The sequence below is a fragment of the Sinocyclocheilus grahami genome, unplaced genomic scaffold, assembly GCF_001515645.1.
Source record: "Sinocyclocheilus grahami isolate Dianchi unplaced genomic scaffold, SAMN03320097.WGS_v1.1 scaffold687.1, whole genome shotgun sequence".
NCBI lineage: Eukaryota > Metazoa > Chordata > Actinopteri > Cypriniformes > Cyprinidae > Sinocyclocheilus > Sinocyclocheilus grahami.
Genome location: NW_015505866.1, coordinates 95,081 through 114,674, shown reverse-complemented (window position 1 = coordinate 114,674; position 19,594 = coordinate 95,081). Strand labels below are relative to the sequence as shown.

The 19,594-nt window shown below is 38.2% G+C and overlaps 2 protein-coding genes across 6 annotated transcripts; one reads left to right on the top strand and one right to left on the bottom strand.

Annotated features, from left to right (window-relative positions):
• The first annotated feature begins 378 nt into the window (after positions 1–378).
• LOC107559477 (syntaphilin-like) lies at positions 379–8,334 on the top strand. 5 transcript variants are annotated; one of them, XM_016243319.1, is made up of 7 exons: positions 379–396; positions 1,004–1,140; positions 2,192–2,266; positions 4,299–4,415; positions 5,008–5,115; positions 5,228–5,377; positions 6,407–8,334. In XM_016243319.1, the coding sequence occupies exons 2-7, from the start codon at positions 1,097–1,099 to the stop codon at positions 8,043–8,045; spliced, it is 2,133 nt and encodes a 710-aa protein (XP_016098805.1). In that variant the 5' UTR covers positions 379–396; positions 1,004–1,096; the 3' UTR covers positions 8,046–8,334. The 5 variants fall into 5 exon arrangements, with proteins under 5 accessions (XP_016098805.1, XP_016098804.1, XP_016098806.1 ...); XM_016243318.1 differs by lacking the exon at positions 379–396 and having other exon boundaries at positions 935–1,140; XM_016243320.1 differs by lacking the exons at positions 379–396; positions 2,192–2,266 and having other exon boundaries at positions 935–1,140.
• A 4,318-nt stretch (positions 8,335–12,652) lies between these two features.
• LOC107559463 (syntenin-1-like) lies at positions 12,653–18,122 on the bottom strand. The gene is made up of 6 exons (XM_016243296.1): positions 18,071–18,122; positions 17,724–17,804; positions 15,878–15,978; positions 13,797–13,955; positions 13,405–13,580; positions 12,653–12,707 (listed from the first exon to the last, which is right to left on the bottom strand). Exons 1-6 carry the CDS (start codon positions 18,120–18,122, stop codon positions 12,653–12,655), a joined length of 624 nt encoding a protein of 207 aa, XP_016098782.1.
• Positions 18,123–19,594: the final 1,472 nt, after the last annotated feature.

Sequence of the window (19,594 nt, the reverse complement as noted above, 5' to 3'; positions counted from 1 at the left end):
TCATGCCTGGAGCTGATCCGTGCTGGTCGCTGAGGAAATACATCAACTTCGCGCTGTGGATCGCCGGATCGGCTTTCACTGTGGACGAAGCGGAGTCCAGCCCGGGGTCGTCACATGTGGTTGCCGCAAGCCCGCCGGACGCTCCTTCGTCGAATCCGCCGGTCGTGCCGTTCTCAAGGCCGCGGTGTGAGACGCTGTTTGGTTGTGAAAGCGAAATACTTTTTTTGGCCTTCCAAAAGAGGACACGACTAGAAATCAGTGGTTAAGTTGTATTTACAACACTGTTCCAGAACAGTTCAACCCAAATATTCAGATGTGTCCAGTGCATTTTATGGAGGACTGTTTCCTGATCCTGGTAGAGTAGACTACAATGCCGGCTGTTCTGACTCACAGACTGTAAGTACGTTTTTTATATTTAAAGAATTTGCCACTGACGATTCAAACGTGTGTTTTTTGGGCAGTGTAGTGTAGGCTTGTTGTTTGTCATTTCTTTAATCACAAATGCAGACATGGTTTTATGTTTACGCGGCACGATGCAACGCAATGCATAAAAAGACAGTATAAGTCATTATAATCCGTAATTATGTCCCCACTGGATGCAACAAATGCCTCGTTTATAATAGGTTTTAATGTTTTTGTCTTGTCGCTCCGGCCAGACACGGCATCACAGTATGGTAAGGGGCGTAACATTTCCGTCACACGCTTGAGGTATTCGGCCAATCACGACGCACTGGATAGCTGGCCAATCAGAGCACACCTCCCTTTTCAGACCGATGAGCTTTGTAAAAATCAACGTGTTTCAGAAAGGCGGGGCATAGAGGAGAAACAATAATGTACAGTATGTGGAAAATAATGTGTTTTTTAAATCTTAAACCACATAAACACATTTCATTGCACCAAATACACAAAATAATGTTATTTTTAGCAGCATCATATGACCCCTTTCAAATAATTTCTGCAAGTCAAACTGACGACATTGTCTATGTTCTTGTGTTTTATTCAGGCTGGCTGCAGCTGAGCTATTCATGCTGTGTTGACAGGGAGGAAAAAAGATCCAGCTGAAGAAGGAGAAAGAAGGGAGAGGACTGCTGACTCCATGTCTTCACCTTCAAATAAAAGATCTGGCTCTGGATCACGCAAGTATGGCATCGTTTGTCTCTCTTGAAATCTTCTTTCTAACAGACATTATTTTAAAACTTGCGGCTGTGTTGGTGCTTTGCTGTAATATCTAACCCTTCTAGCTGCTGTTTTACTCTTTTAATCACAGTACGATCTCTGCTGCAGTTTAATGACCTTTTGAGCTTCAAGTGCTTCAATAATCCTTTCTCTCTTCCGATGCCGTCATTAATACATCAGCTGTTTAGCGATTTCAATTTCTCTCTCTGCTGTCAAGGCTTTTTCACCCTACAACTGCCAGGTTGTATAAAAACTACCTGAAGTGCCAGTTTAAATCATTTATAAGCACGTTAATATACTAGGATATTAAACACATATACACAAATATACACTATCGTTCAAAAGTTTGGGGTTGGTACGATAAGTCTCTTATGCAAGGCTGCTTTTATTTAATTAAAATACTGTAAAACGGTAATATTGTGAAAAATATTTTTACATTTGAAAAAATAATGGTTTTAAATTTTAATGTATTTTAAAAATGTAATTCCTGAGAAGGCAAAGCTGAATTTTCAGCATCATTACTCCAGTCTTCAGTGTCACATGATTCTTCAGAAAAAAAATATTTTTTTTGTAAAAATGTAAAAGTATTTAAAGAGAAATGTTATGTATCCTTGTTAAATTAAAGCATTCATTTATTTTCTTTTTGTAAAGGGCATATTATTAGGAAAGGCAGAAATGACTTCAAAACATATAACAAGTTCCTCCAAATTATAGAAGAAACGTTTGTAAATCAATGATTTAACAAGCACATGGATAAAGCACTATTTTTAATAAGCATATTATATATCTTCCACTTTTTAAAATTAAATATATAATTCGTAAGAATAATAGTAGTCCAAGGCACTCGAATCTTATTCATTACTTATTTCATCATGGCTATACATTTTAAGAACAGGTGACAAGTGCACACCTACGCGTTGCAGCTATTTTGCCTTCGTCAGGGTGCCCTGACGAAAAATGGTAATTTTGCAGTAGAGCCCAGCTCTGTGCCTCTTTCTCATCTCTGTTTCCTCAGATTCAACCTGCTGAAGGCCCTACAGCCTAAGCACCGCTTGCAACAAATGCTGTCGTCTCCCAATGCATCCCCTGTGTGAGACTCTGATTCAGTACCCTATAGTAGGGCATGACTGTAGTAGACAACACTGCTGCACTGGGCATTCACACGCTAATTTAAAACCAGCCCATTACCTGCAACCACTGATGCTGATGTTGAGGATCTGAGAGGGCAGATTACTCTGAACTCACTGGTCTTTGACAGAGGCTCAGAGAAAGTGCAAATGGATCAGTTAATGATCTGTAAATCTGTTCTATGAGAAGCCATTTTGGCTCTGATTGAATTGATCATCTGTGAGACTGACAATTACTGTGATATTTTGACAATGATTCTAATGAGTGTGTGGCAATTCAGTGCACATATTCACTACACATTACCCTACTTTCCCTCAATTAGTCCATATCACTGAAAACATAATGGACGTACCTGGTCTGTACAACTACCCTGGCTGCTTTTCACTTTCTCCCTTCTTTTCCTTGCTATCAGTACTGATAGCAGAGTCCTCTTTTTTCGCTCTCTCACTCCTCAAGCATGCTTTGTTTGTTTCGGCTCTTTCACTTTGCTTCTATTTTCTCTGTTTGCTCTCACCTTAACCATGACCGTGGCTTGCTTTCATGGTTAGGTAGTTCAGCAAACCTCTTATAGCCCACCAATGGTGGTCCTGGTGGACAGTAGTTATAGTGGCTTGTCATTGAAAATGTGCTGTTTTGATTGGTTTATTTTTATCTAACATGTCGAGCTGAGAATTATATTTGGACCAGTGTTATTTTAGTATTGTTTATATACTATTATAATGTTTATTAATGCTTTAGATTTTACTTTTATTTTCAAGTAATTTTAAGTAATTTTATGTGCTTGTCATTTTTATTAGTTTTTTCTGTTTAGCTAGCTTATATATATATATATATATATTTATTTAATTTGTTTCAGTTTTAGTAATTTTAATACTTCAACTTCGGGTGGTTTACCAATATGAGGCTTTCAGTGGTTAATGCTGATACTGATATTTACTCAAAACTCACTCACAAAATTTAAATAAAAATGACCAAATACCAGCTCATTAATATCATATCAGACTATTACTAGATTCAAAGTTATCTACCATCTGTAAAAACAGCATTCTGCACCACCTAAAAGAAGTGCTTTCATTCAGCGCAGCTAACCCTGGGTTTAATTTTAAATTTTTCCAAAAGAGAATGTTTTTTGGGAGATTAAAGAGTCATTATGCTCTAAGCTACCCCATGATCCATTGCTCCTATTTTGCCTCAGTTTTATGAATACGGTAGGCTATGTGATGTCAGCATACCGTATGAAACTGCATGTTTAGAAGGTCTTGAAAACAGTTAGTAAGAATATTTTTCATTTACATAAAATAGACATGTAATGCCAGTAAAGATGAAGGAAATAGTGTAATTCTGTCAAAAGTAATCTAGTATGCATTTGTACAATATGTCCAGCATGTCTTTTATTCTTTTAAGTGTGGCAAAGCGGCTGTGATCCTACCCAGCCCTCTGCTAATGTTTCTGACAACCAGAATTAATAAGAAGCTAAAGCTACTATTTATCTTTCTCTCTGTCCTCCCCTGACTGCTGACTTAATTAATTAGTCAGACAATCTGTCAAATAATCTGTCAGATCTGCAACCTTGTGTACAGAGTTTAATGGTTGTAATAAAACAAGCTTCTTGTTGTGTTAATTTCAATTGGATGTTTTAAATGGACTTTAGAATGATTTGAATAATTTCAAATGTTAAAAACAGATGTATCAAAAAGACCAAATCAGCACCTGGAATTTCAAGGACAGATGTATACATAATTTTTCGGAAATTGGGAAAAAAAATATGGATAAAAATAGAGAATAATGGAAAGCTTACAACACAGTCGGTAAAAGTGGAAGATGATTTCTTTTTTAGCGCAACCTCTGCTTCTGCCTGAATTCATCTCGTATTTATTATCACAGTTTACCAGAAAATGTCCACAGAAACATTCGAGTTTCTATACAATACAGGTTAAGGTGAACTTGAGGTGTGTGCTATCCTGTATAATGATTCTTTTTTGTTTGTGGGTCAGTTTTGACTATTGCAGGTTTATAGAGCTAGACTACACACCCATGGAGTCAGGCATTATGGTCTCTATGAGACAGAGCAGAGGATTTCTGACACCAAAGTCCCCGGAACACCACTGTCGGTCAGCGCTCCATCATCCCTTCTGTCTCGTTCTTCTTTTTTCTCTTCTTTTCTTTACTTTCCTTTGTTCTCCGTGTGGCATTGTGTCAGCATGGATTCAAACTCTTCAACCAAAGCACGATGTCCCTATAAAATCCAACCTTTTAAATTTACTGGGGGTTGAATTGCATATGTGTCACATTTGAAGATGATTTCATGTCTGGTGTGCAAAGTGAGCCCTCATTAGATGGCACTGCTGTCAATTTTTGCTTGTTCAGCTGCCAGTTTGTTTCTCATTATTGATTCATGATGGATATTTATCATGATTTGTCATTCTCAGCACATAATACAACTGTTTGTATTTGTGCTTGCAGTTTTATGTGAGCTGGGTGTCTTTTTATTTTTTACATCCATAGAAGGTGTTCTCGCTCCCTGGATGACTATTTGACTGTATGTATAGAGGCATGTTAGTCATTTTTGGTTTTGTGTTTCATGGAATTGTACTTTTTGTTTGTTCATGTAAGTGTGTTTGTGCATTGTTTATACCTCGTCCTGTGCCCTCTTAAGTGGCCTTGAAGGTGACACTCTGAAATTGTGATTCTGTTATGATACAGGCAGAGTCCAGCACCTGTCAGTAACCGTGATCCCTATGGAAATGCTTCTCTCAGCAGCAGTAGCAATTCAGGGTCATGCAAGGGGAGCGATGGAAGCCCGACCCATAGGTGAGACACGACTCACCCACAGACCAATGATGCATTGCTCCTTTCTCTTCTTTCTCGTTTGTTTATATATGGTATTGTTTGTTCTATATACCACTTTTCTCATCCATATCAGGCATCACATAAAATACACCTCCTGCAATGATAACCATGGTATCCGGCCCCCTCCACCTGAGCAATACCTTACCCCACTGCAACAGAAAGAGGTGTGTATCAGACACCTCAGAGCACGGCTCAAAGAAACCATCGAAAGGCTGCAGGACAGGTGAGGCATGCATCATTCATAGTATGAGGGCCCATGCACTAATTATCACATCAGTCTTTGAAGAAATTAGTTTTATCTTTAGGCAGCTGCTTTGAGCGGCGGTTAATTAAAGTGATTCCTTTATTTAAAATTGTTACACAAATTTGCACTTGGTTGATGATTTCCAGACCATGTAACAATTACAAATACAGATTTACCTATTAAGTTGCAAACCAATAAATGTTAGCATTTAGACTGTGTAATTTGTCATTTATTTCTCTATATTCTAAGGACTCTAATCTAAATATTTATTATTTTTCTAAACTGTTTATTTTAAAGGCAGCCTCCATTTTTCCAATGGCAATGAAGTGTAAATGTGTTCTTAAAGCAGCTTTGTGTAATTCTCTGAAGAGAGCTATTGGTCAGCACTTCCATTTATCACAATGGCAGTAGTTCGCCTGGTACATGTTTGCTTATTGTGCTCAGTTTTGGGCACACTACTTAATTAATAGTTAATTACCTGAGCCTTAAATGCCATGTGACTAATTATTGTAGAGCTTTCGAAAAATGACATTAAGACAATGCTGATTGGCTGGTGGAGCCACAAGAACATGCAGTTGCAAACACTGAATGGTGTTCAATGGATAAAGTTGCTTTTTGGCTAACTACACCATGCTAACCAGACAAACACTGACTCCTTGTTCTTTTCAAATAGGTTTCCTATGCACACCCCCCTTATCCCACTGGTCAGACAAACAGATAGTCCTTCCCCAAAGACACACAATTGTTTAGGCCAGTGTGTTGCTATGTTGGGCAGCTCCAACAGACCGATGTTGAAACTGCAACAATGTTGTTTACAATTTTCAAGGAACGTAAACTATCAGTCACTGACATACAGTTGGCAAATCACATTATACTGGGATAGGACAAAGTATTTTAAAAGCAAAAACATTTGACACAGTAGTTTTAGTTTTTTTTGACGGTCCTTGCTTTTCTCTTTTGACGTGCTTGGTTTCTCTGTCCTCTGTCTTGTTTCCTCTCTTTCCATAGGGACACTGAGATTGATGAGTTGCGTACTCAGCTGTCTCGTATGCAAGAGGACTGGATTGAAGAAGAATGCCACCGCGTGGAGGCCCAGCTGGCTCTAAAGGAGGCTCGCGGAGAGATCCAGCAGCTTAAGCAAGTTGTCGATGTTGTCAGATTCAGTCTGGGAGACACCGACACTGGAGTGCAAAAGTGCTTCCAAGACATAAATCTCCAGAACCACAAGCTGGAGTCTTTATTGCAGAGCATGGAGCTGGCACAGATCGGGCCCACCAAAACAGGAGAAACCCTGGCAGGTGGAGGGGTGGTGGGGGCAGGGCTGGAGGTCAGCGAGGGCCTGGTGGGGTCTTCCGAAGGCTCCCCAGCTCGCTCGCTTACCTGCAGCTCTACCTACACCAAGCTAAGTGACCAGACTGGCCAGGAATGTGGTGGTAATGAAAATGGGTGTGATATTCCATGTTTGTCAGGTGAGGGCACGCAGGACAGTGGGTTTGTTTGCTGTGGAGACAGTGGAAGAGGAGCAAACAAGGCAGATCTGCTCCTGGAGGCTGCGTTTCTGTCTCAAGAGACAGCCTCGCTGCTCAATGCGTACTCCCGCCTGCCACACTCCTCCACCTACGATGCACTGTGCAACAGCGAGCCTAGAGTTGTGCCTCTCCGCTGCAGTGGGATCGGGACGGGGACCACTGTTAGTGTAAGTCATCCATGTCTGTCGCATCATCACCTATACCTGCATCACCTGCGTGAGCAAGGCATTCAAACTGACTATGATCATGCCCCTGCTTCGGCCCCTGCCCATGGTCCCAGTACATCCTTTAACTCTGATCTAGACACTATTGCTGAGCGCACCTTCCGCTCTCAGGCCTGCAGTCCAACCTCTACCTGGATGTCTGACGAGGAAGATGATCTGGAGTCCGTAGCCACAGAATCAGCCATTACGGCAACAGTTGCCACAACTTCTGTCATCACAGACTTTTCCACTGAGTCTGCACCAGCTGTTGCAATAGAGCCTTTGGCATCAGCTGCATCTGTTTCAAAAGGACCTGCGACTTTAGCGTTGATCCCCATGGAGTCCTCTGTTAAGGAGACAACTGTTTCAGAGCCCCTTACAGTCTTACCAATCACCACAACAGCTTTGACCGCAGAGACCATTGGATCCCAAGTAACCAACTCTGTTCAACCTCAACCTGTAACAGACCCTTTGCCAAACCCTGGCACCTCCCCTTGCTCCGTGCAGCCATTGGTTGAGACAGAATTGGAGCCCCTTCCACAGACCACTCAGCCTCGTAGTGGACAAACAGAGGCTGGGGTTGAAGGGGATCATGTCATAAATATAGTTGCAGACGATGAAGACGAGGATGACGAGAGTGCTATGAACACAGAGTCCAAGTCGTCTGGCTGTGGTTTACCAGCAAAGAACTACTGGAGCCGGCACTTCCTAGTGGATCTGCTTGCGGTGGTTGTGCCAGTGGTCCCCACAGTGGCGTGGCTCTGTCGGGGTCCACACCGTGTTGGTCAGCCAATATACCATATTGGTTCTCTACTGCGGGGTTGCTGCACCGTGGCTCTTCATTCTCTGCGTAGAGGAGGAGGCCTTCGGCACTACCCCACAGGAGGAGGTGGTCCAGGGGGAATGAGTATATGAGACCAGCTCTTCTCTCAGGGGAAGTGCTGAAGCCAGTGATATCACTGTTTTTCTGTAAGATGTGCAATTTGGGAGTGATTAACACATGAAAAAAAAAATTGAGGCAACCAGTGGAAGGATAGTGTCTGAGCACAGTACCTTAATGCTGTGGTTCTCTATGGTCTATATCCAAGACAAGATAAGAATGAGGAAGGGGGATCACTAGCATGTATTTGAACCAACAAATAAGATGCTCATGAAGTTCAGGACATCAAGCGAGCTTTCACCTTTTTCCACAACTACTACCCTGAGTAAAGAGGAGGGCTGAAGTGTTTTGAATGATGGACTGACACAATGACATTAACTCAGCTTTGTGAGTGACACTAAAAGATCCCCTTTAATATGATTGTATTACCCTTAATTAGAGTGAAGAGACACAATAAGTGATGGGAAGAAACTGTCCTTTTGTGCGTCCCTCCTACTGTCACTGCAGAGGGTGTGTTGTATGTGTGTGTATTGATTGATCAGTGCAGTACCTGGATTACTAATGGCCATCATTGTTGTAGCTGTGAGTGCAGTAGTTAGCTGTCCCATTACTTGTGCCTGTGTGGCATAAGAGCAGAAGTCATCTTTTCCCCTTAAGGAGCAAAGCAGAGCTATTTATATGCTTTGCATATACCACTAGTGTCATAAATAAATACTGTCACAAAATGATACAGTCCATCTGGAGTCTTTTAAACAATGTATTCTTTATTTTATGCTCAATTAAGTGGGGAAGTTTGATGGTTAAGAAATGTTCTGTATAGTTGAATGCTAAATTGTGTGTTTAGGAAAAGGGTAATGTATTTTAAATAATAATATTAACAGTAAGAAGGATTCAGTGCTTAGACAATGGTCTGGGTTAAATTACTTTAATAGGTCATGGGAGCTTTTTTTTGTTTCACTGTGTGACCATCAAAAAACTGTCATAGCCAAATGTTTTTGGATAAAATGCTAATATTTAACAATAGGTCTAATTTTCATGTTCACTGTTAGACTAGGTTATGTAACTTCAACCGGTTGTGCTTGACCTGCTACATGCGGGGCTCAAACTGGCAACAGCCGGCATGAGAGTTGGGACCGCTAAAAACAATGTTAAATAATGAAACATCTTAACTTAATTTAGCATTACACCCTGCTAAACAAGTTGTTGCAATGCTAATATTATTAGCACTAATACTAATACGTTATTAAAGTAGCTAATAAGTTATTTCTGAAATACTATGTAATATAATTCCACTAAAAAGATCAAAGAAAGCAAAAACGAAAAGTAAAAAAGTGGATTATACAAATTGATTAACTATCTAGGTGTAAATTTTAAAACCGTGAAAGTAAATTAAACATTTACTGCATGCAGAAACAAATTGTATTTTAAAATTCTCTGCTTTCAGCTTTTTCCAAACATTTGGCCATGACTACATGTCCCCTGATGTTCATGTTGACCATTTATTTGACTGACACGTAGGTGAAGGGTGACATTTAATGACATGTCAATTGCACTATAATTCACTTTATAAGCAACTACTTGAAGTATACTTGATTGTGAGTTTCTGTTTGTCCAAAGGCCAATGCATACATGTGGATTTGTGATTCAGGGTTAGATTTCACCGACACCACCATTTCAAAGAATCATCATGGTTTCATAAATTCACATGAATATTTATACTTTGTGTTGTGTATATGTGACAGCTGGATTGATTTGCCAGTCAACAGTGTACCAGATAATCAACCAGTTGATCACTAATTGTAGTTATTTGTGTCTCACATATTGTCTTATCTTCTGTCCCTCCAAATCATGAATAGCCGCTGCCTTTCTGTCTACCTCCTCCCTCTGATATTGTGTACAGTATATGTATGGTAATATAGGCCTTGTTTGTTGTCTATTTGCAAAGTTCTCATTTTAATTATTTACTGCTTTCTGTTGTGCATATTTGATGTGGCGTCTGTAAGGTTTTTTTTTAGCGCTTGATATTTATTATTTTTAACTGCTTGACAATCATAATTTGTGCTTTATGTGGTGGCAAGTGTGCATATATGTCATTAATTTATAGTCTAGTCCCTGCACTTTTTCACCTCATTCCAACTAAGCACTTATTGAAGAACCTTACAGCAGATTTAAATAAATGAAGGCATATATGTTCCTGAATTTTTTTTTTTTATTATTGACTCATGTTTGTTGAAACTATGAATGTGTGGCTTTCAGACAGTTTTGTCTTTATCTGAGGATGAGAGATTATAAGATTGTAATCAGTTGTTACCCCAAGAATAGGTTTCCTCCAAACCGCTACTGTCTGTCAATGAAATGTACGTAAATAACTATTGCATTAGTTATTTGGCCAGGTAAATGTTTTACGCCGATATAAAGCTTTGTATACCTGATGAAATGACACGTAAGGCCTTGATAAGATTTTCTTGCATTTTTTGAAGCCATATTACAAGCAGAGGTGTATATTGGCTCTATATGCTGGTAAATTTAAGTAATATTTCTATTTTGTCATATCACAGTTTTTTTCACTCTGTATGAGTGTGCAATTTAATGTGAGAATTCATGTGTTGCAGTATCAGTTCATTTTTCTTTCTGCATTTGAATGGTAATTAATAATCAGATTATTTGCTTTAAAGCTTCCGATCCACCATTAGGAAGTCTACAGATCTTAATACTTTACTTATTGTTAGTTTTACTAATAAAACCTTTCATTATTTTCTGAAGTTAATGAGGCTGAATTTAACAGGCTGTTGTGAAAGACTGCATTGTAGCCAAGTGACAGTTTTTCTCCATATCCCTAGTTTTTATAGCATTTTTGGGGATGATTAAGAATAAACATTTCCAAGTTTGATGTCAATGTCAACTGGCACAATATTTGTTTATAATGTACTTTTGTAACCACAAAATGTCTTGTAACAAATGCATCTCTTATTGAATCATTACTCTCCGATAATACTTTTTAGGGTAAGCTGGCAATGAATAATTTGTTTCTTTACTAATGTATATCACCTTCAACCATGGTTTGAAGACATTAGTACCTCATATATTCTTTAAATTGTTTAGTTAAATGGAAATAGCCTCCAACAAGAAAAAAGTCATAAGCCATGCTTTTTTCTTTCAGAGTGAATACTGAAATGTAAAATTGGTGGCAAACTGACACTTACATCAGTAGTTTAGTCTCTGGTAAACAGGATTATAGGACTGTGCCTAGAAGATTAGATCTCACAGAGGTACCTTTGTTATAGTTTTTTTTTAATGGTTATTCTATTGACTCATTTACACCTACAGCTTGTCTCTGTATTGTCTACCAGTATCAGCACTGTAAGTGGAACCAGACTTGTAAGTTTGGTAATGTTTCATAGTGTCTCAATATTTTTGTGTAGAACAATATTTAGAAATAGCCTCCAACAAGAAAAAAGTCATAAGCCATGCTTTTTTCTTTCAGAGTGAATACTGAAATGTAAAATTGGTGGCAAACTGACACTTACATCAGTAGTTTAGTCTCTGGTAAGCAGGATTATAGGACTGTGCCTAGAAGATTAGATCTCACAGAGGTACCTTTGTTATAGTTTTTTTTAATGGTTATTCTATTGACTCATTTACACCTACAGCTTGTCTCTGTATTGTCTACCAGTATCAGCACTGTAAGTGGAACCAGACTTGTAAGTTTGGTAATGTTTCATAGTGTCTCAATATTTTTGTGTAGAACAATATTTTAATGGCAATATTAGTGTGTACAGACATCGCTGCAACACATCGCTCTTGACCCTCATTGTTCTGTAAAATGATCTATATTAAAAAGCATGGTGAACAAAGCCTTCTCGCTACTTTTGAAGTTTTTTTAATCCTGTGTTTCAAATCTTGTTTCTAACCATCTGAAAATGGGCAGAGCATCTCAAAAACGTTTTGAAATGGAGCATTTCGATGTTTTGAGAGATCAGTATTGGCAGTGTATTCCATTGGTATCACCAGGATGATTATTTATTTTTGTAATAATTTCAGTCTTGAGGTTACATTCGTATATACATTTTTAGAGACACTAACATTTACAGGCTAAGGACAGAGAATATTATCAAAGATTAAACACCTAAAAACATGTTCAAAATCAATAAGAAATGATTTGTTGCATTACAAATTCTGGCCAAGAATTCCTTCTGGCAGAGTACAGCTGTTGGCATATAGATGTTCCAAAAATAAAAAAGTGTTTGTGCATAGTGGGAGGAACTGAAAAGATAGGAGTGTTGAAGCTAATGCTTTTCAAAATGGAAGCTCAGGTTCAGTTTTTAACCCCTTGCCCCCCAGCAAAAATAAAACAATCAGATAATAATAGTCAATAATGAAAATGGATTATTATATAACATGTAATATGACAATAATTACACAATGGCAATAATGGCATGTAGAACAGAATCAAGAACTAGATGGCAAAACAATAACAGCCCACAAGTGAAATAGAAAAAGGCAGTTTTTACATGTTATAAATGAATGTGATTGAGGGGGGTTATCCAATCAGTGATAGACGACCCATGTGGTGGATGGCTCCAATGGGAAGGCTAGAGATTGTAGGCATTGTGGAAAAGGGGGTGTGCGTGGTCTTCTGTGTTCAGACCTCAGGCACAGAGTGATCCATGGATGACTTCAGCAGGCCGCTTGACATCCTGGAACATACAGATTAGGGCTGTCATGAGCAGATGACGAAAATTCATTTTAACAGACTTGATTATTGATGTCTGTTTTGTTCATGTCACACTGTCAGCTTAATACATTTTAAGAAGTCATTTATTTACACTGATTTTGGAATATTTATGATTTTCCAAATGCTTTGGAAACTGGTTGGCTATAATATAATATATAATATAATCAATGCTAATAAAATTATTATAACCTCATAAAGCGTAGCTACTGTATCATATCTGGTATGCAAATTTCACATTTCTGTTATAAACAATCTACTTATATGCCTTCTGTCATGTGATTGATAGTTTATACTTTTTTTTTTCTTTTTTTTTTGATTCAACAAAAATATTAAGCAGCACAAGTGTTTTCAACACTGGTAACAATAAGAAAGGTTTCTGGAGCAGCAAATCAGCTTATTTGAATGATTTCTGAAGGATCATGTGACACTGAAGACTGGAGTAATGATGCTGAAAATTCAGCTTTGCATTACAGGAATAAATTCTATTTTTAAATATTTTCAAAAAGAAAATAGTTCATATAAATTGTAATTATATTTCACAATATTACTGTATTTTATCAGATTAGGCAAGCATGAGACAAAAAAAAAAATCGTACCAACCCCAAGCCTTTGAACAGTAGTGTCTATGTTTATATACTGTACAGATAGAAATGACTGACCTGTCACGGACAATAAGGTCGATGCGCTGTTCAGCTGCTGCCTTCAGAGCTTTGTGAGCCTTATCTGAGCTCCAGCCAGCAACATTCTGCCCATTGATCTGCAGAAACTGATCTCCAAAACGCAGGCCACCCAACGCTGCTGGAGAGTTCGCCTGCACCAGCTGGACAAACACTCCCTACAGAAAGAGGAAATGACATACATGAATGATAATGACACCTCAACTAAACATCACCTGCTGCTGATGATAACAATGACACATGCTGAGAATGAGGGTGTGCTGCCCTAAAACAAATTACCAATTAACCTACATACCAATTACACACTCAAAACAATGAAACACGACACCAATCCTGACTCTGAAGAAGTGTTTAATACAAAGAGCTTTACTCACATTATCGATATCTCGGAGTCGGAGTCCGACCTTTCCTTCCTGGTCTTTGCAGATGATGACCTCCCGAAGACCTGGGCGAATCTCTGCCCTCCTGATTCCCATGTCAGCACCAGTCACAGGCCGCACCATGCCACCCACACAACTTGGCACTGCCACTTGCTGCCAGGCAAGAGAAAATGTTTATTCATTCTCATAGGCGTGACTGTATTGTTCACATATTATACAACATGAAAAGTTAACTCTGGCCAATGCAAATATTCTAATGCAGTACTTTCCAACCAATGGGTACTCTGAAAGATTTAGGCCAGTTCACACAGCAGCAGAATACGGTTGTCAGTCCTGTATTTGAGTCCTTAATGCGGTTAAGTTCACACAGAGTATAGTTATTTTCAGGTGTGACAACCGCATTCTGTAACTGAACTCACACCGTAAATTTTCAGGACTCACAACCGCATTCTCAGAAAACACGTGCTGTGTGAACGGAACAGGACTGGACAACTGGTTGTCTGTCACGTCATACAGTGCGAGAGAGAGCCGCTCTGCTGCACAAATGCATATTTGCCGTGTGCTGCGTGTTTTCATGTCTGGTTACAGTAACTTATAGTGACGGAGAAATGAGCTGTGCGTCATCTGAAAGTTTTAGATCCAGTCTCCACCAGAGCCGCTCCTGTGTTCTACACGCTAACATGCAGTTACAGGTTTGTGTTCTACATGCGACTCAAATGCTCCACTCTCCACCCAAATATAAAAGCAGCTGTCAGTTAATGAAGATCTGACGGCTGAACTTGCGGCTCGATTGGACTCTTGTCGTGTCAGAAAGTGATAAGACTTTCAGTTTTATGGACGTCGCCATCTTTGATATTACTTTGGTCACTGTTGCTATGATAACTGGTAAGGAAAACGGACTTGACTCCCATTGCACATTCATACAGACAGTATTCGAGACGCTACTGTAAGCTGCTGTGTGAACTGGACATTTTGAGACTCACACCTGTTAGTAAATGCGGTTGTCAATCCCAAAATTTGCATTTATGCCTTTGTTATGATAGGACAGTACAAGCTGTGACAGGAAGTGATAAGTAATTCAAAGATAAAATTCAAATTAGTTATAATGTATTATTACCATTAACAATAGTATATTTTATTCAGCAAAAACACATTAAATTGATTAGAAGTGACAGTAAAAACATTTATAACGTTGCAAAGTATTTCTATTACAAATAAATGCAGCCCTAAAACTTTCAAATGGTAATGTATATAACTAATATATATAATGTATATAACTAATATAAATAATGTCAATTAATTAAATTAATTAATAAAAATAACTCACTAAATATCTATTACTAATTAAATCTAAAGGGGTTTTTTCAGTTTTTTTTTATGAAACAAAACAAGATATTCATAATAGAATGTGCTATAAGGTGAATCGTTTTTTCACCCACAGTATAGATTAAGCAACTTTAACAATATTAATGATAATGCCAAATGATACCCAGTATTAGTGAAAAGAAATAGATTTCTGGTTTTGTGTTGATTGAGGGGTATTTGAGCCTTATTAATGGGGCTGTGAGGATACTTGACACAAAAGGATGCAAAAAGAGAGAGGCTGGTCTAATGTTCAGTACTATGAACACTGAGTATCTTTTTAAGATGCTCTCTGAAAGCAGCCTACATTAGCATTACTCCATCACAGGCCTAATGGTGTATGAGTCATTCTGAGCTCTGCTTCCAGGAATGATGTTGAAAAGAATAAGACACTCTGTGGCCAGTTTGAACTATTCAGAGAAAAAAAAACTCCCAAAAGCACAGATACACAACCACCTCCTCTTTTTCAAAGCTTACACAATTACTCTTGGCTGCTTTAACAGAGAAAATATTGTACAAGGCAAAGGTTGCAAAGATGGAAAAACAGGCTGTAGAACAAACTAAACCAGGAAAGAGTAACAGCACTGCTAGGGAAACATTTGAGACTCTGAAATGTCATTGTTTGCATATATTAAATATTTCTTTATGAGTGGCGATACTTACAGGAACTGAACTCTAAAAACAAACAGGTGTGTTCAGTGTCAATCACTTACATTGTCAGTCACCGGGACCAGCGCAAGGTTTCTCTGGACCTCATCGCTGTTCAGACTGAGGCCCATATAGTCTCCCAGCTCCTCCAGATTTGGATACAGAGCTGGAGGGAGAGAGAGAGAAGGCGTTTCATATTGAAGTTTAGAATTCTCCATGTGACACAGACAAACCTAATAGCTAACACAGCAGCATAGTGATGTAGTCTGTTTGAGTGTGTTTTATGATCATCAAGCACGTGAAGTGAAAAAAAGAAAAGAAAAAAAAAGCAGAACAGAAAAACAGACAACTGGGGGTCAACACTCAGCCAGTCGCTGGTTTCAGATTCCAGCAATGAATGTTTCCATCCAGTAATTATTTCCTGAGTTGAGTCATGACTATAATCCTTGCCTCTTTCCCTCCTGCTTTCCCCAGTGCCCAGACATGAAAATGTCCGCCTGTGAAACATTTTCCTACACAAACAAGCTAGCACACCAGTCCATCTCTAGAAGTCTACACTGGACCTGATGATGGTGGGAAAACCCCAAATTCACAAACTTACACAGACATTCATTTATACAACACTTAAATGCAATATTTAATACATACATACCTCATTTAATTAATACTATGATGATTGTTCAAAAGTTTGGCTATTCCTATTCAGCAATAATGCATTAAATTGATCATAATTGACAGTAGTCAAGTCAAGTCAAGTCTGCTTTATTGTCAATTCTTCCACATGTACAGCACATACACACAGAGAATTGAAATTGCGTTACTCTCAGACCCTTGGTGCATACAGACAACATAAATACAGATAGGTACAGATTAAATACAAAATACAACTATACAAATAAGGTAAAATAACATTTTCCAGTAAAGACATTTATAGTGATTCATTTATAAAATGTATATTTCAAATAAATGCTGATCTTTTGAACTTTCGATTTATTAAAGAATCCTAGTTTCCTACACTAGGATGATAAACATGGTAAATGTTTAAGTAGCAAATCATAATATTAGAATGATTTCTAAAGGATCATGTGACACTGAAGATAGGAGTAATCATGCTGAAAATTCAGCTTTGCCATCACAGGAATAAAATATAAAATATATTAAAATAGAAAACTGCATTTTAAATTGTAATAACATTCCAAAATATTATTGTTTTTACTGTATCTTTGATTAAATAAACACAGCTCCGGTGAGCATAAAATACTTATTTTCTATATGTGTGTGTGTGTGTGTGTGAAACATTCTAAAAAATATATATGAGGGGGCTACACTATACACACACACATAAAAAAACTTGAGTATACATATTTAATAAATATCTAGACAACATAAAAGGAGAATGTCAAGCATACTGTTATAAAGAATATCACCGCACTGACCTATGATCAGACTGCTTTGAGGCTATAATAACGTGAGCTTCAGGAGCTATCACTACAGCACAAGTTACAGTACTCTGTGAACCCCCACCTAAAAAAAACAAATTTTTTAACCTTCTTGTTATGTAATATCCTGGCAGTGTCTTGAGAGGCCTCACCCAGGTACACAATGAGAGCACATAGGTGGAAAGCAGTGCTGCCTGGATAAGAGGGGCTCAACTTGAGCACTTGTTTTACACTGAGATTAAAAAAGGAAGTAGGGAAGGTTGTTAAATTGCTCTCAGATTCCCTAAGGCATGTCTTCATTTCCTGTTTGACAATTGCACAAAACATTGGCAAGCTTATCATCTCTATAAAAACAGCTCTCACTCGGTACTTTAGTAATGAAAGAGAGAATGGTATGATAAGGGAGATGGAAGCTAGACAGACGGCGTAAGAAGCTTTAAAGGAAGACAGACTGGCAGAGGCCAGGACTCACTTGAGCTTGGCATCCCCTGTGTGGCAGGCTGTGGCTGGTAAACCCCCTGAGTGATGGTGTTCTCATGTCTGGTTTCAGTAACTTACAGTGACGAAAAAATTAGCTGTGTCATGTGAAAGTTTTAGATCCAGTCTCCACCAGAGCCGCTCCCGTGTTCTACACGCTAACATGCAGTTACAGGTTTGTGTTCTACATGCGACTCAAATGCTCCACTCTCCACCCAAATATAAAAGCTGCTGTCAGTTAATGAAGATCTGACGAATTGACTTGCGGCTCAACTGGACCCTTGTCGTGTCAGAAAGTGATAAGACTTTCAGTTTTCTGGACGTTGCCATCTTTGATATTACTTTGGTCACTGTTGCTATGATAACTGGTAAGGAATACAGGCTTGACTCCCATTGCACATTCATACAGACAGTATTCGAGACGCTACTGTAAGCTGCTGTGTGAACGGGACATTTCGAGACACCTGTTAGTAAATGCGGTTGTGAACATAGCAATAATAAGAGAAATGTCATGTGTAATCTTATTGCTATCACACATTTAAAGAGCTTCAGATTGTAACCTATTTTGTGACTTTGTCTGTGGACTATTAATACTATTTAAATAATTTTAAATAATAATAATATTTGTTATATATTTACTTTTTGCATAATTTGATATATTTGATAAATTATATCAAATATAATACAAATATAAATGTTTCAGTCAGCTATACAGTTGCATACATATTCATCCATTCTAGCATTGCTTAAGTTAAGCATTATTACTATTATTATTATTATTAGCATTATTATTATATTTGTATTACATTTTATATTTAATAATAACAACAACTTCATATTAACAGCTTTCAGTCAATAATAAAGTTGAACAGATAGGCTAGTTATTCATCCATTCTAGCATTGCTAAAGTACAGCAATTAACTATTATTTATTCTAAATTTAGAAATTGCATTTGTATTATATTTAAATTATATAATATCAATATTTTCTATCAAAATTAACGTTGGATATAAAGTTATTCACCCATTTTAGCATACAGTGGGGAAAATATTTATTTGATCCCCAACAGATTTTGTAAGTTTGCCCACTTACAAAGAAATGAAGCGTCTGTATGTTTTTATGGTAGGTTTATTTTAACGTATAGAGACAGAATATCAACCAAAAAATCTAGAAAAAACACATTATATAAAGGTTAGAAATTGATTTGCATTTCAGTGAGTGAAATAGGTCTTTGATTCCCAAGCAAAACATGACTAAGGCCCAATCCCCTTCCCCTTCCCCTTGTCCCTTGAAACAGAGTGTCAAGGGGTAGGGGTGAAAATATTCCCCTAAGAATTGGGACACCACTACTATGCCGTCACATGTCATCATACGTCGTCTAGCTCCTACAATACACACACCTATATTGGTGTGCTGGTGTGCATTAAAGCCTTTAATTACCGTTCTATATTAATGCGCTACTTACTGACACACACACACACACACACACACATATATCATAGATCGCGCAGCTCACACATCCAGGACAAACATTTCTTTGAGTAACATGACCGTAAATATGAACTCACGATTGAACGTAACGTAAAACAAATGATTACTTTTCGTTAAAATCTTTATAAATGCCAAAAATGCTTATATTTCTGTGTCTTTTTGTTCGCTCGGGCAGCCATGTTGCCGCTGAAGCCGGTTTACGCTGAGATAATTCATACCCCTTCGTTTGAAGTGTGGTCCCGAAAAATCTTCGTTTGAAGGGCTGTCTGGCCCTTCCCCTCCAACCAAAAGAGAATTGAGACACTCCTACCCCTTCACGTGAACGCGCGAAACGGGAAAGGGGAAGGGCTAAGGGGTAGAATTGGGATTGGGCCT

What these genes read in the sequence shown, in the direction of transcription:
- LOC107559477 (XM_016243319.1), top strand. Translation starts at nt 1,097, where the DNA reads ATGTCTTCACCTTCAAATAAAAGATCTGGCTCTGGATCACGCAA. An exon ending in TCCCCGGAACACCACTGTCG is followed by an intron (nt 4,416 to 5,007) that starts GTCAGCGCTCCA and finishes GTTATGATACAG; the next exon opens with GCAGAGTCCAGCACCTGTCA. An exon ending in GATGGAAGCCCGACCCATAG is followed by an intron (nt 5,116 to 5,227) that starts GTGAGACACGAC and finishes CATCCATATCAG; the next exon opens with GCATCACATAAAATACACCT.
- LOC107559463 (XM_016243296.1), bottom strand. Translation starts at nt 18,122, where the DNA reads ATGGGAGTCAAGCCTGTATTCCTTACCAGTTATCATAGCAACAGTGAC. An exon ending in GACTCCGAGATATCGATAAT is followed by an intron (nt 13,581 to 13,796) that starts GTGAGTAAAGCT and finishes CTCTTTCTGTAG; the next exon opens with GGAGTGTTTGTCCAGCTGGT. An exon ending in GACCTTATTGTCCGTGACAG is followed by an intron (nt 12,708 to 13,404) that starts GTCAGTCATTTC and finishes TGTATGTTCCAG; the next exon opens with GATGTCAAGCGGCCTGCTGA.